General features: G+C 36.9%; 1 protein-coding gene across 2 annotated transcripts in view; it reads left to right on the forward strand.

The window, feature by feature from the left end:
- Positions 1–16276, forward strand: part of AFG2A (AFG2 AAA ATPase homolog A) — a gene marked incomplete at its 5' end in the record, with an annotated part of 172123 nt that overhangs the window by 4077 nt on the left and 151770 nt on the right. For both annotated transcript variants that reach the window (XM_080929327.1, XM_080929328.1), the window contains 8 exons: positions 49–170; positions 452–609; positions 4009–4067; positions 5479–6123; positions 6630–6759; positions 7138–7194; positions 8923–9046; positions 14809–15064. In XM_080929327.1, the coding sequence (XP_080785453.1) occupies positions 49–170; positions 452–609; positions 4009–4067; positions 5479–6123; positions 6630–6759; positions 7138–7194; positions 8923–9046; positions 14809–15064 (1551 nt within the window). The remainder of the gene's footprint in view (positions 1–48; positions 171–451; positions 610–4008; positions 4068–5478; positions 6124–6629; positions 6760–7137; positions 7195–8922; positions 9047–14808; positions 15065–16276) is intronic.

Here is a 16276-nt window from a genome sequence, read left to right on the forward strand (position 1 = left end):
ATAAATTCTCCCTCTCCCTCTTTTTTTTTTTTTTTTTTTAAATAGTAGATGGCAAAGTTCCTAAGACATTCCAGAATTCCCTTGTTCATCTTGGACTTAACACTATGAAGTCTGCCAACATATGTATAGGTCGACCGGTGCTCCTTACCAGTTTGGATGGAAAGCAGGAGGTAAAAGTCCTTATCCTTTTACTTTGGAAACATTTGAAATCAACAGTTTTTAATTGTATTTGTGGTGTTGATTGGGTGTAATAGTTCATTACAAATTGGTGAACTTACATAGGATTTAATTTTATGGTCTTTTTTTGAACTGTAATTTATCCCATAATAGTTTGTGTCAGATACTGTTTGGAAATAATGGAATGATTAGATGTTTAGCACAGTTAATACATTAAGTTGTTGGCATTATATAAACTGGTTAACTAATATTGCTGTTTTCTTTTTCTGGATAGGTTTATACAGCCTGGCCAGTTGCAGGATTTCCTGGAGGCAAGGTCGGCCTGAGTGAAATGGCACAGAAGAATGTGGGAGTAAGAGCTGGCGAGACCATCCGGGTCCAGCCTCTTTTGGGTGCTGTGCTTCAGGCTCAGGAAATGGACTTGGCACTGAGGTTTGTCCCTTTCTTTGGTGACTGTCTACCTCAAAACTGTACTGAGATGGAGCTGGAAAAATGGCTTAGTAGTTAAGAGTCCTTGTTCTTGCAGAGACCCAGGTTTAGTTCCCAACTCCCAAATGATGGATCACAGTCATCCATAACTTTAGTTCCATTGAATCCAGTGATCTTTTTTTTTTTAAGCCACAAAGGTCGTGCACAGACATGACATGCTAGCAAAGCACTCATACACATAAAATATTCTTTTTTTTAAAGAAATATAATGAGAGGTACAAACATTCAATTTTCTTTTCTTTCTTTTTTTTTTAAGACAGGTTTTTTTCTGTGTAGTCTTGGCTATCCTGGAACTTGCTTTATAGACCAGGCTGGCCTTGAAACTCAGAGATCTGCCTACATCTGCCTCCACTAACATAGATAGATAGATAGATCACTAACATATGTGACTATCTAAGTACCCAAAATGTAGCTATTAATGGGATTAATTGTATATGCAAAGCCCTGGTATCCATCTCAAACACAAAGAAGAAATTTCCTAGTATTTCTACAGGCAGCATCAGATGGATCATAGTTCAAAGCCAGCATGGACTACATGGTTAAGACCTTGTCTAAAACAATTAAATGACCTAGAAAAAGGGGTGGAGGGGCGTCAAATACCTTCTCAGTAACTTTTAAAAATTATGTATTAAAAATAATACCTTATATATAGTAGGCTAAATAAAACTTTTAAGAATTAATTTTATATGTTTAGAAAAAACAACTGGGCATAGTGGTACATTTATTTAAGTAGTTTAGTAGCCCTAATATTTTAAATGGAAGGGATTATAACTGATGAATATACAGCAGTGTTTCATCTTAACTTGCAGGGCACTTAGAGTTATCACAAGAATAGCAGCATATTGTGAATGTTCTTTTCTTCTTTACCACTGAAACATTTCAATATGAACATGTCAAATACTTTATAATTAAGTGTATAAAAATTAGTTTCCTAATGAGAAGTAACCCTATACAAATATTTTAGCAAGATAAAAAAACTAAGTCTTCATTGAGTTACAGTCTGTTGTTGAAGGCTTAATAAAATGTTGAAATAAGAATTAATGGCTAACAGAAGAATAGTATGGATATCTTCATATTCACTATTTGTATTTCACATTACCCAGAAAAATTAATTTAGAGTAGTACCTTCAGTTGAAAAACTAGTACAGATTATCTTTCCTTTTTGGTATCAACATTTTATCAGTTTGATAACTTAATCAGTTTTTTGTTGTTGTTAATTCTTTTGGGAATTGAGTACAGTGTGTCTTAGCCATGTTCTCTGGCCTTCAAACTTTTATTTTTTATTTTGTAAGACTGTCAAGGCTTAATTTGTGATGCCCACATGTTCATGAATGACTAACCAGCCTTTACCTTTTTATAGAAAACCGAATCTTCCTAACAGGTAGCAGCTGTTCTCCTATGTAGCTCCAGGTCTAGGGGTGGGATTTTGTGCCCAAATTTTTCTCTCTGCTGGGATTTGATGTGACTTGGTTCTGTGCAGGTCTTGTGCGTGCTATCACAGTAGGTCCTATAGTTAACATGTGCAACTCTTCTGCTATGTCCAGAAGACACAGTTTCTTTTTATCCACTCTGGCTCTTACATTCTTTTTGCCCCTTTCACAATTATCTCTGAGTCTTGTTAGGAGAGGATGTGGTATATGTGTTCCATGTATGGCTGAACATTCTACAGTCTTACACTGAGCCATCTCTCGAGTAGTTTTTACTTAGTCATGTTTTTGAGGGAGTTTTACTTTATAGCCCTGCTGGTTTACTCCTTCCTCATCTCTTTGAGTACTTTAGGTATGTATCACTGCAAGCAGCTCAAGAAACAATTGTTAATTATGATAGCTTAAGCAAAAACATCTAACCTAGTAAAATCAAAAAGCTGTTACTACCAAGAGTTTTAAATAGCTCCTACTGAAGGGTAAATAAAGGGTCTCACGTATCCTTTTGCACATAGTTAATAGATTTTGATTTAGGTTGATTGCTGATGAAAGTCTGACTCAAACTTACTTTAATAAAGGTACCTTTTGATAATACTAGCTTAGTGATAATTTAGGGAATGTTTATGTAAAGAGTCCAAAAATATTTTCTAGTTGTCTTGAGTTAAAATTGGTTTTCTTTTTTTATATATGTTGAGCTTGTGTTTTGGCATTATCCCTCTGCCTACTTTGAAGGACAAGAAACTGTTTTCTGCTTCCAATAAATAAATAAATAAATAAATAAATAAGCAAATAACCATTTAATAAACATTGTAAAGCAGAGAGTAAAAATAAAGAATATAATGTTGAGAATTAGTTTTATATATCAGATGCTTACACTCGTATAGTAATTTGAATAAGAATATATTTGAATGCTTGGTCCTCAGTTGGTAGAACTGTGGGAAGGATTAGGAGGTGTGGCCTTGTCAGAGGAAGTATGTCATGAGGGTGGGCTTTGAGGCTTCAAGAGCCTCACCATTCCCAGTGAGGAATTTGTACATCTTACATATCTCTAAAAATGACAGTAATCTTGAATACTTGGAGATACTAGCTCAGGTAAGATTGTGCTTGTGTTGCTGTAGAGATCAGGAGTATCAGACATGGTGAGGAATTTGCTTGAGCAAGCTTTTAAAAATAAGAGCAGTGAGATTAGATGTTCCCACTTCCTGTACTACCTACACATAACTCTCCAGTTGAATATATGAGCCCTATTTTTTTCCTTAGGCAAGTCTCTCAGAATCAATTTCCATTGCAGTCAGTACTCCCCCACCTCTACTCCCACCCCTGTTTGTACCTCTTCAGGTGAGGTACTGTACAGGATTTGATTTTTTTCTGGAGAGCTAATGTGTAAAAGGGAATGAAAGTAGCTGGGGAAGTGATAGTTTAGGCAACTGTTTAAACTGTGTTTGACATCACACAGAAATATTTTTCTTATTATAACAAGTACAGTATGTGTGTTTATGTGTGTACCTAAATAGGTGGATATCTATACATATACATGTGTATGTATTTACCTGTACATGAAGTCTATTTGTATGAGAAAATGTTTTACAAAACAGTATTTACTATTTCTCTGCAGTGCATACTAAAATTTCATATGGCATTAGTCTTTATGGTTTCATGGTCTTCTAATGGATAATACCCTATGTGATGAAGATCACTGGCCTTAGTTCTTATAGCATCAAACGGAAGATATTTTCCTACAAGTAATATGTATCTGAAAAGTGTACATTAATGCCAAAATTGTGTAAACCATTTGTTTTCTGATTTAAGCAAATTGTTCTTCTGGTCTATAATATAATTATGCATGGCACTTTTTCCTTGGTTTAGTTTTTAGGGTACCTAATGCTGATTTCTGTTTGTTTTTCTTTCCTCTCTGTAGTGACAAAGATAAGGAAATTAATGAGGAAGAACTGACTGGTTGTATTTTGAGAAAACTAGGTGAGACTAGTATTTTAAATTGTTTCAGTTAAGAAGTAAATGAGCAGCAGCAAGTGCTTATGAATGAACATATGCATTTTTAAAATAGCTAAGTGGATATTCTTGTTAGAATTAAAGTTGTGTGTGTGTGTGTGTGTGTGTGTGTGTGTGAGAGAGAGAGAGAGAGAGAGAGAGAGAGAGAGAGACTCTCCCCCTCAATGTTTGTGGATGTGCATGTACTGTGTCCCAATGATGAGTTCTCTATCTAAGGTTGGGGCAAGGAAGAAAAGGCAAGCACAGACATGGACAGAGAAGCTGGATTCAGATGCATGTATGGTCACTCTGATGAAGTGGCATGCACTACTGCCAGCAGACAGGACCCTCAGCATGTTTATTAGCAAAGAGGGAGGAGTTAGCTAATCTGAGTAGGATGAGTCTGTAGGTTGATAGTCTTAGGTTGTAAACATCTGGGAGGAAGAGGAAGCTGCAGCTGTGGAGCTGCAGCTGCTAGTTTTTATATATACTTGCACTCAGACCCCCACCCCCACCCCCAGCAGAGCTCTGCAGTCCTTGTGAGCCTGCTCCATATGGGCAATAGCTTTCCTAATGTACAGTGGGTTTGAGGCTTTGGAGTTCTTGTCATAGCTGTGCCCACGTCAGCAATACATATTGACTTTAGTCACTCAGGGTTCCTCTTTTCTTTACACAAATACATGCTTGTGTGTGCATCCATGTTTGTGTTTGAGTATGCATGTAGGCCAGAAGCTGGCATTGGGTACTTTAGCCTCCACTTTGATTTATCAGATAGGTTCTTTGACTGAACCTGAAATTCATGGAGTAAGCTAGACAAGTTGACCAGCAAACAAGCCCAAGCATGCTCCTGTCTCTGCTGAGATTACAGGAATGCATCAGTATACCTGGGTTTTTATATGGTTGCCAGGGATCTATGCTCAGGTCCTTGTGTTTGTTCAGCAAGCACTTGACTTTTTGAGTCATCTCCTCAGGCTTAGAACTGAGGCATTTTTTTCTTTTAATATTTTGATTGAATGTGTAATAAAGTTTGTCTGCATGTATGTATGTATACCATCTGAGTACCTGAACTGAGACATTTTAACCTTTGTGCTTGCACATTTTCCATTGAGAAAAATTGCAGTGTTGATTTGAGTTTGTCATTTAAGTTTGGTTTTTTTGGTAAACATGGTCTTTTGTTGCTATGGTTTATAGAATTTTGGATCTACTGACAGAAGATTTAAAAGAATGATCTGATACAGCTTTTTATACAGCTGATATTGTATTAGGGGAATATGTTTCTTCTATTTTTATGACAGTTACTTTTATAGTGTTCTAGTTATGTTAATAGCAAATATGTTGCTATTAAAAGTGTTATCTGGGAAAAATTATGCTAATGTATATTTAATCAATTGTTTTTTAGATGGCAAGATCGTTTTACCAGGCAACTTTCTATACTGTACATTCTATGGACGACTCTGCAAGTTACAAGTGCTGCAAGTAAAAGGGACAGATGGCACAACATTGGGAAAGCCTCAGAGTGCCTCTGGCACTGATGCTCAGGGAATGGCTTCTGAACATTCTAGCATGGAAAGCAGTGATGTGGATGTGTCATTCCAGCTAAGCCAGTTAGATCTGAAAGACCCTCAGAGCCCAGCATCACAGAGTACTCCCTGTAAATCCACTGATGACAGAACTGCAACTAAAGCTGGCGAGGTTTTGTTGGATGTTACACAGAGCCCTAGGGATGGAAGTGGACTTGGACTAGAGGAAATCACAGGTCTTAAGTGTAGTTTTGATTCATCCAAAGAAGGAAATACACAACCTATCAGTGAAGAGAAACTACTAACATCTACTAGTGCAGGGGCAAAGAGCAATACTGATACTTTTTATTTTATTTCTTCAACAACAAGAATCAATCTTCGAAAAATTTGTACAAATTCAAAAGAACAAGACAGTCAGTTCAAAGTAACTTATGACATGATTGGAGGCTTAAACAGTCAGCTGAAAGCAATAAGAGAAATAATTGAATTGCCTCTCAAGCAACCTGAACTTTTCAAGAGTTATGGTAAGTTACCTTCAGTAGAAAGCAGTTGGTTAGTTTTACTTTTTAATAATTTCTCACCCTCCTGTCCATATTTCCTGAGTCCAGTGTTAATTGCTTTGGGAGATGATAGTGAAAAGACTGAATATATGATAATGAAATGAAACTCAAGGATTTATATATTTGCTAGCAATATTTGTATTTCTTAAGAGTATAAGTTGGAAGTAATTGTGTTCTAATTATTAAATTGTGCTACATGGGATGAGGCAAGACAAGGGCTCTTTTTAAAGAAACAAAACCCATTGTACATGATTCCCTTGGTTTGTGATCTGTTGAGAAAAGAAAAGTTATTAATGGGGCTCAGAATTTGGGATAGATAGTACAATATTTTGGGAAGTAGGGGAAATATATGATTCTTGTAGTGTGGTACAAGGTAAATTCCTATTTATAACCTACACTGGAAGTTGTATGGCAGTTTAGCAAGAACATTAATAATCATATTGAATACATTGTTTGTTTTTTTCTTTTAGGAATTCCAGCACCTAGAGGGTTATTACTCTATGGTCCTCCGGGTACCGGAAAGACAATGATTGCTAGGGCTGTTGCTAATGAAGTTGGAGCTTATGTTTCTGTAATTAATGGTCCTGAAATTATAAGCAAGTAGGTATATGACTTAGTAAGTAAAGTTAACATTACTAAGTTTGCATATCTGAGATATGGCTCCTTAAAATAGTTGTGCTGTATTCCACCAAGATTTTTTATGAGTTAAATTGTTTTGGAATATTTTAAATTTGTCCTTTTTTTTCCTGAGACATGGTTTTACCCATGTAGCTTATCCAGACCTCATACTTTAAATGTTTTTGTTATTATACATGTCCTTCTTAATTTACTTTTATAATACAAACAATATTTGAAAATAAGTTTTGAAAGTAATTTTAAGTATTTTAGATATGCTTGTAAATTCAGACTATCTTTTATAGAAAAAGTTTTATAAACAATAAGTGCTCATGAACTTTTTTGTTGTTGTTGTTGTTACAGATTCTATGGTGAGACTGAAGCAAGATTACGCCAGATATTTGCTGAAGCCACTCTACGGTATTGTTAATATTCGATGCTTTGGAATCAGGGAAACTCCATCTAAGTAAATAGTAGTAGTGGTCATAGAGACTAATGGGAGATATAAAGAAATAATTATCTCATCTGTTTGTGTCTAATGCTTGATAAGGAATTACTAAATGACACAAAGTTGTCAGATCCTGGGATCATTTTCTGCACTGTTGGAGTCGTTGTCAATGAGTCTTTGCCTAGACTGCATCTTAGAAGTGTTTTGTCCATGATTTCTTTTTAGTAGTTTCAGTGTTCTGGTATTATAGGAAATTCTAGAAACCCTTGCATATGTTTTGGTATAGTGAGAAATACGGATCTGCCTCCATTCTACATTTGGATATTTACTTTTTTCAGTATCGTTTCTACCCTTTTTCTGCCATGACTGTTTTAGATACCTTTGTTAAAAATTACAAGGCTGTTGCTAGTTTGTCTATTGCATTCCATTAGTCTGTGTGCATGTTGTGTCAGTACTATGCTGGGGTTTTTTGTTACTTTTTTGTTGTTGTTATTGTTATTTATTTTTATGTATGTGGGTGTTTTGCCTGGAGATAAATGTCTGCACACCACATGCATGGATTGCCTATGGAAGCTAGAAAAGGACATCAGCTCCCCTAGAACTAGAATTAAATACAGACTGTTGTGACCCTCCATGGGATACTTGGAACTTTTTTCTTTCTGTTTGCTCCTCTTTGTTTTTTTTTTTTTTCACTGTTTCTTTCCTTTTTGATAATCCTGAGGATCAATCCTCAGTACATCAATACAAACTACCACTGAGTTACAGCCCCAGCTGCTCCTCTTATTTTTCTTATGCCTCTGACTGCGTATTGAAATGGGGTGGTAAGGTTAAGTACACTTGTGTTGTTCCTGATTTTAGAGGAAATGTTTTCAGTTTTCCTTCAGTGTATATTATGCTGACCAAAGGATGTCTACATTATATGCCATAAATTGATTTACTTAGGCTCAGGGCTATGGTATCACATGCCAGAGGTTCTCTTTAAGTTCATGAGTTCTACTCTGAGTAGGCCTACATTTTTCTGTACACTTCATTGACAGAGCAGAGCTTCTTGAGCTTGTCAGCATTTTGGCCTCAGGCTCTCCACAGCTGCCTCTTAAGGCTTTGTCTCACTTGAGGTCCATTTCACATAATATGTTTTATCCTTGAGATTTTACCCAGCCTTTGCCCATAGTGTAATACATAAAATGGAATTTCCCTTTGCTCACCCATCTGCCAGAGAATCGCTATCACTGAAAACCACAAATGGCTTTGAGGCTTATGAGAGCTCTGGCCTTGTTCTGAATGTAGGGCTGTTGCCTGTGTCTTTTCACCAATCCTCCTTTGAGTGTGGAGGTTAAAGTGGTTTATCTGGTTTTCCGGCCCCTGCTGGGGGACTGGTAGCTGGAGCTGTGGAGCTCTTGTCTATTTATCCACCTTTGAAGTATCTTGACACTACTTCTGTGAATCTTTGAAACATTTTCCTTTGAAATAGTTTATTTTACTGACTCTTCTGCTTCCCCAGGTCACAAAAAGGCATTTTATGAAGGCAGATATGCTAGAATGTGAGGTTGATAACATACTTAGAATTACTCTGATATTTTTGATTTAGTATTTTAGTGTTTTTGTTTTTAATATTGATAAATAAAATTGAATTTTAATGTTATTTTAATTAAAAATTTTACACTAAAATTAAATGTTACATAATTTATTTGATGTTTTAGGCATCCATCGATTATTTTTATTGATGAACTGGATGCACTTTGCCCTAAAAGAGAAGGAGCTCAGAGTGAAGTTGAAAAGAGAGTTGTAGCTTCACTCTTAACATTGATGGATGGTATTGGCTCAGTAAGTACAGCACTAGCATTTAGACTATAGAATAACAAAACCTCCCAAATGTTTCTAGTATTCCAGGATGATGGAACATCATCAAGCAAGAAGGTAGGTTAACGCTCAGAGTAATTTGTTTCAGCAAACTGCTTAATAACTGAGATAGTTATTAATAGTCTGGCATGTTTCTTATTATGTAAAAATAACGTACCATAACATATTTATGTGTGTATATTACACATGGTAGTAATTTTAAACCTGAGGCATGTGTCAATAGGTGAATTTATTAAGAAATGTCATGAGTCTCCCTGGGTATCCTGGTATATGCTTTTAGTTCCTTAGGAGGCTGAGGAAGGTGGATCATTTCAAGGCCAACTACATAGTGAGTATGAGGCCAGCCTTGCCTATGTGAGATTGTCTCAATAAGCTGAATTTTAAGAAGTTCATGGGTCTTTCGCCCCCTTTTCACCTTGAGAGAGGTCTTTCTGTATAATCCAGGGTGTTCAGACAGTGTAGTTCTCTCTCAGCCTCCTACACATTGAGGTTGTAGATATGTGCTGTCATAGCCAGTGTTTGATTTGTTATTAGTACAAATACCATTTGTTAATTATGAAAAGGACTGATATAGAACAGGAGTGAAGAAAAATTCTCTCAGACTTTTTCCATTTGTTAATCAGAAAAATGTACTTCTTAGATTGGACTGAAAATGACTCACAGTATGTTAACAGTAAGAGAAATTTTAGAAAGCATATAGTTCTACACCTTCCTTTTATACATTAAAAAGCAAAAGGAGTGTTTAGTTTTATTTTCCATTGATGGGAAGTGAATATGTGAAAATAATGTGAAGTTGTGGTATTCATTCAGTAGATGCTTCTTTAAGCAGGCCAGATCTCTGATTCTAGGTGACCATGATACATAGAGCTGCACTATAGTTCGTTCTAAGGTCATTGGTAAGAAAGATGAGTTAGAATCAGTGTTGGAGAATCTTAGACTGTTTCCACCCTGCAGAACAGGCACTCAGGTCATCTGCCACCAGGAACAGCAGAGATCCAGGGACACAGCCCTGGTGAGACTGCACAGGGAGTAGCTGGGGAGCAGAGAGGTCTGTGCTGAGCGCTCGGAAAGCGCCCCTCCCCCAATTGGTTCAGGGGAGCAGGAACTCTGCCTTAGGGACTTGGTTTCCAATCAGAGGGCCCATGCATGCAAAACAGGCGTTCAGGCCATCTGCCACAAAGAACAGCAGAGATCCAGGGACACAGACAGGCCTGGTACACGGGAGAGATGAGAACCAATCACTGACAACAAGACCACGTATAATCACAGACAACAAGATGGCAAGAGGAAAGCGAAAGAACGTACCCCAGGGAAACCAAGACAACCTGGCAACACCAGACCCCAGCTCTCCCATCACAGCAAACAGCGGAATGCCAAACACTCTAGAAAAAGAAGACTCAGACCTGAAATCATACCTCAAGATGATGATATAGATCCTTAAACAAGAACAGAAGGAAAAGCATAAAGAAATAGAAACTTTTAAAGAGGAAACAAGAAAAACACTCAAAGAAATCAAAGAACTAGAGGAAAACAGAACTAAAGAGATGAAGGAATGGAAGAAGGAATTTAAAATGGAAATGGAAACAATAAAACACTAAAGGAGACAACTCTGGAGATAGAAAACCTAAAAAAGAAATCAGGGGTCACACATGTGAGCAACTCCAACAGACTACAAGAGATGGAAGAGAGAATCTCGACAAAATAGTCAAAGACGAGCAAAATCCAAAAAGCTCCTAACCCAAAATGTCCAGGAGATCCAGGACACAATGAGAAGACCAAACCTAAGGATAACAGGAATAGAAGAAGGCAAAGATTATCAATGAAGAGGCACAGTAAATATCTTCAACAAAATCGTAGAAGAAAACTTCCCTACCCTTAATAATGAGATGGCCATGAGCATAAAAGAAGCCTGCAGAACTCCAAATGGAGGGGACCAGAAAAGAAATTCCTCCCGACACATAATAGTCAAAACGCCAAGTGCCCAAAGCAAAGAAAGAATACTAAAAGCAGTAAGGGAAAAAGGTCATGTAACATATAAAGGCAGACCAATCAGAATCACATCTGGTTTCTCAACAGAGACTATGAAAGCTAGAAGACCCTGGACAGACATCATGCAGACCCTAAGAGAACACAAGTGTCAGCCCAAGCTGCTGTAACCAGCAAAACTCTCAATCACCATAGATGGAGAGACCAAGATATTCCAACAAAACTAAATTTGCACAATATCTGACCACAAACCCAGCTCTACAATGAATTATAGGTGGAAAACCCAATACAAAGAAGGAACCTACATCCTAGTAAAACAAGAAAATACCTAAGCAAGAAAACCAAAAGAAGAAAGACACACAGTCACAATTCTACCTCCAAAAGCAAAAATAGCAGGAAACAGCAACCACTATTCCTTAATATCTGTTAACATAAATGGTCTCAGTTCCCCAATAAAAAGATATAGGCTATCAGACTGGATACATAAACAAAACCCAGCATTTTTCTGCATACAGGAAACTCATCTCAGAGACAAAGACAGACACTATCTCAGAGTAAAAGGTTGGGAAAAAACCTTCCAAGCAAACGGCCCCAAGAAGCAAGCTGGAGTGGCCATTCTAATATCGAATAAATAGATTTTTAAAGGACACTTTACTCATTACGGGGAAAATTTGTCAGAAGGAACTCTCAATCCTTAACATATATGCTCTAAATACAAGAGCACCTATAATCATAAAAGAAACCCTACTAAAGCTCAAAAAATACATTGTACCCCACACAATAATAGTGGGAGACCTCAACACCCCACTCTCACCAATGGACAGATCATGAAAACAGAAACTGAAAAAGGACACAGTAAAACTAGCAGAGGTTATGAACCAATTGGAATAGATATCTATAGAACATTTCATCCTAAAACAAAAGAATACATCTTCTCAGCACCTCATGGCACCTTCTTCAAAATTGACCATATAATCGGTCACAAAACAAGCCTCAATAGATATAAGAAGATTAAATTATTCCTGTGCATCCTATCAGATCACCATGGTCTAAGGCTGGTCTTTAATAACAACAAAGACAACAAAAAGCCCATATACACATGGAAACTAAACAATGTTCTATTAAACGATAGCATGGTCAAAGAAGAAATAAAGAAAGAAATTAAGGATTTTCCAGAATTTAATGAAAACAAAAACATACATATCCAAACCTATGGGATGCAATAAAAGCAGTACTGAGAAGAAAACTCATAGCTCTGAGTGCTTCCAAAAAGAAACTGGAGAGAGCACACACTAACAACTTGATAGATAGCACAGTTGAAAGCTCTAGAACAAAAGGAAGCAGATACACCCAAGAGGAGTAGACTGCAAGAAATAATTTTCTGAACAGAACACCAATGGCTCCTGTTCTAAGCTCAAATACAGACAAATGGGACTTAATGAGATTGCAAAATTTCTGTAAGGGTAAGGACACTGTCAAGAAAACAAAATGACAGCTAACAGATTGGGAAAAGATCTTTACCAACCCCACATCTGATAGAGGCCTAATATCCAAAGTATAGAAAGAACTCAAGAAGCTAGACACCAGAGAATCAAACAGCCCTAGTAAAAAAAATGGGGTATAGAGCAAAACAAAAAGTTGCCAGTTGAGGAATATCGAATGGCTGAGAAGCATCTAAGGAAGTGAGCAACATCATTAGCCATCAGGGAAATGCAAATCAGAACAACCCTGAGATTCCACCTCATACCAATCAGAATGACCAAGATCAAAAATTCTGATGACAGCAGATGCTAGCCAGGATGCTGAGAAAGAGGAACACTTCTCCACTGTTGGTGGGGTTGTAAACTGGTACAGCCACTCTGGAAATCAGTCTGGCGATTCCTCAGAAAATTGGACATAGTACTACCTGAATACCCTGTTATTCCACTTCAGGGCATATCCCCCCAGAGAAGCTCCAACATACAACAAAGACACATGCACTACAATGTTCATAGCAACCCTATTTATAATAGAGCTGGAAAGAACCCAGATGTCCTTCAGTAGATGAATAGATACAAAAATTGTGGTATATTTACACAATGGAATTCTATTCAGCTATCAGAAACAATGACTTTATGAAATTCTTAGGAAAATGGATGCATCTAGAGAATATCATCCTGAGTGAGATAACCCAGTCACAAAAGAACAGACATAACATGCAGTCACTGATAATGCGATACTAACCCCAGAAAGTTCAGAATACCCCAGAAACAACTCACAGACTATATGAAGTTCAAGAAAAAACAAAGGCCAAAAAAAGAAAATGAAAAATTATTATGCTTAATCTTTACACACCAAGAAAACTTTGACTAATTCCAGGTTACATCTTGTTTTACATGTACTTTATGCTCATTGTAACTAGTAAGATTTTAATGCGCACTCTCAAACCTTTAAAAAAATCAAGTACTGACAAAAATGTATTTGTATACTCTTATGCAAAAATGCTTAAAATCTGTACATTTATCTTTGTTTTTAAAAATAAATTTGTTCAATTACAAAATAAATATATAAATAATAAATAAATAAATAAAAATTAGAAAAAAAAAAGAGAATCCTAGACATAGTTAGTGGCTTTTTCTCTGCCACTGGGATAAGCAATCTGTGAAATAGTATTCTTATGTTTAACAGGACTGGATATTTTAATCTGGTATTTAGTCACATGACACTGATATTTTAATCTGAAAACATTTAAGAGTCCTGGATATGTGCTTTTAAATTTATAAATTTATAGTACATGTATTTTCTAATGGTATGCTCATAATTGATGATGTTTTTGTTTTCTTATGGAAAAAAATCACAAGATTCTTTTAATGTTTACCTCTAAAATTATACATGCCTCTGGATAATCTCTGAAGGTGGCTGAACAGGGTGATTATAGTTTTTTATAATTTTGTGTTTAATCCCATTTTCAGAGAGTAGAAATTGTTGTGTATTCAGGGATACTGGTAATAAAACCATACTTTTCTGGAACTGAAAACTTCATCACAATAAAAAACCAGGACTGGCAAATGCTCAGCTAGTGAAGACTTGCTACCAGGCCTGACAACCTGAGTTCTGTCCCCAAAACTACGTACATGGTTGAAGGAGTGTACCTACTTCTGCAAGTTTTGTCCTCTGGCCTCTTTATGCACCACAGAATGGGGCTTGGGCAACTGTTTGCACATAACTCCACTCACAAACAAACAGCAAATAAGTGTAACTAAGCATTTTAGAAATAAAATAGTTGGTGTATGTCAGGCCTGGCTCTTTGTGAATACTACTTAGGTTTTGATCTTTACTTTTAAGTACGGGAAAACTACTTAACTAATGAAAAGCTTTCTCTAGTAGAAAACATTTAGACTAAACTTTGTAAAACCTGTACTAAAGTTAATTTTTCTTTTGGTTTTTGGAGACAGATTTTCTTTGTGTAGCTCTGGCTGTTCTGGAACTTGCTCTATAGACCAGGCTGGCCTCAAATTCAGAGATCTACATTCTTCTGCCTTCAGTACTTGGATTAAAGGCATGCACCACCACTGCCTGGCTAAATGTTAATAAATGTTCAGTAGAGGTTATTACAAATAAGAGTTTGCATATTGGTTAGTAGAAATATAAGGATTAAGTTTTAATGCTGTAGACCCTTTTGTCCATTCCTTTTCACAGAATCAGTTTTTATTTCTTTGTTCTTTTAAAATCAATATGTAATTTTTATTTTATTTTTTTAGGAAGGAAGTGAAGGACGGGTATTAGTCCTTGGGGCCACAAATCGCCCTCAAGCACTAGATGCTGCACTCAGAAGACCTGGGCGATTTGATAAAGAGATTGAGATTGGTGTTCCTAATGCTCAAGACCGGCTTGATATTCTACAGAAACTACTCCGAAGGGTGCCGCACTTGCTCACTAAAGCTGAGCTTCTGAGATTGGCAAATAATGCTCATGGTTATGTTGGCGCAGACTTGAAAGCCTTGTGTAATGAAGCAGGTGAGAGTGACCATCTGTGATGAGTCTATGACTATTTATAGGCTGATAATTTGTCACTGCTTATTAGATGTAGCTTTAATTTATTTAGTCATAAAATATATTTATTAAAAACTTACATAACTTAGTGAACTATGAAGGAAAACCACTTTATTTCTACCTTTTCAAGTTAGCTTTTTCTAGTATAACATCTTCTAGGATTTTTTCCTCAGCACTGTGTCCATACACACATAAGGAGATGTGCAGATGTTAATGGTGACACTATTGATACATAGCAAAACTCAAGAATGGGTGTGTAAGGGCTGTTAACTCATCTATTGCCTGCTGAAGAATAGCATAAGGATGTGTTTGTGTGAGTATACACATGACCATAGAGTATGACTTCAGGTGTCTGGTCCTTTTCATTTATCTTGCTTGAGATAGAATCTCCTTTTGGCCACATAGTACACAAGGTTAGGTGGCCCTTGAGTTTCTCTTGCTGCTGTAAACGTGCTACTGCATCCAACTGTACATGGGGTTTGGGGATCCAGCTATGAGTCCTCATGCTTGCACACCTTTGGCTTTACCCCACTGTCCGAGACCAGCTTGAACTCCCTAGAGGTCCACCTGGAACCAGAGCAAGGATTGAAAGAAAAAGACAAGTTAGTTAAAGTTGCACTATGACTTTGGCCAGACTTGAGACCAAAGCTTTTTTTATTTGTCCTCTCTTTTTAAACCGTTGTAATTACATGCAAAAATGTTAACTGCTCAGAGACTGGGACCGAGGAGTTAACAATCTTGGAGGTCAGGTGAAAAGGTCAGAGATAAAACTGGATACTGCTGTGCCTACATTCCAAAATCCACCCTGCCCAAAGCTGCTTTTCTAAGGATACTGCCTGGAGCATCAATATGAATGTACTTCCCTATGCTGCATTCTAAAAGGCCGTACCCAAACTTCAGTCTTGGATGTACTTTCTTATTTTTAGAACCTGCCTAGAGCTACAGATGTAAATGTGCTCGATAATAGCCCTTACAGGGCGTAGCACAGAGGCCAGATTCCTGCCTTGGCTAGCCCCAAAATGTCCTGGGATAATATTAATAATACTCTGCCATCAACTGTTCAGAGGTGTCAAAACGGCTCTCCACACCCCACTGAGCCATCTTTGCAACCTCTGTATGTACTTCTGAAGCTCTTCTGTACAGTATTTCAAAATATATTCAGCTAAGGAAAGTATA

Source organism: Micromys minutus (assembly GCF_963924665.1).
Source record: "Micromys minutus genome assembly, chromosome: 15".
In the NCBI taxonomy this organism is placed as follows: domain Eukaryota; kingdom Metazoa; phylum Chordata; class Mammalia; order Rodentia; family Muridae; genus Micromys; species Micromys minutus.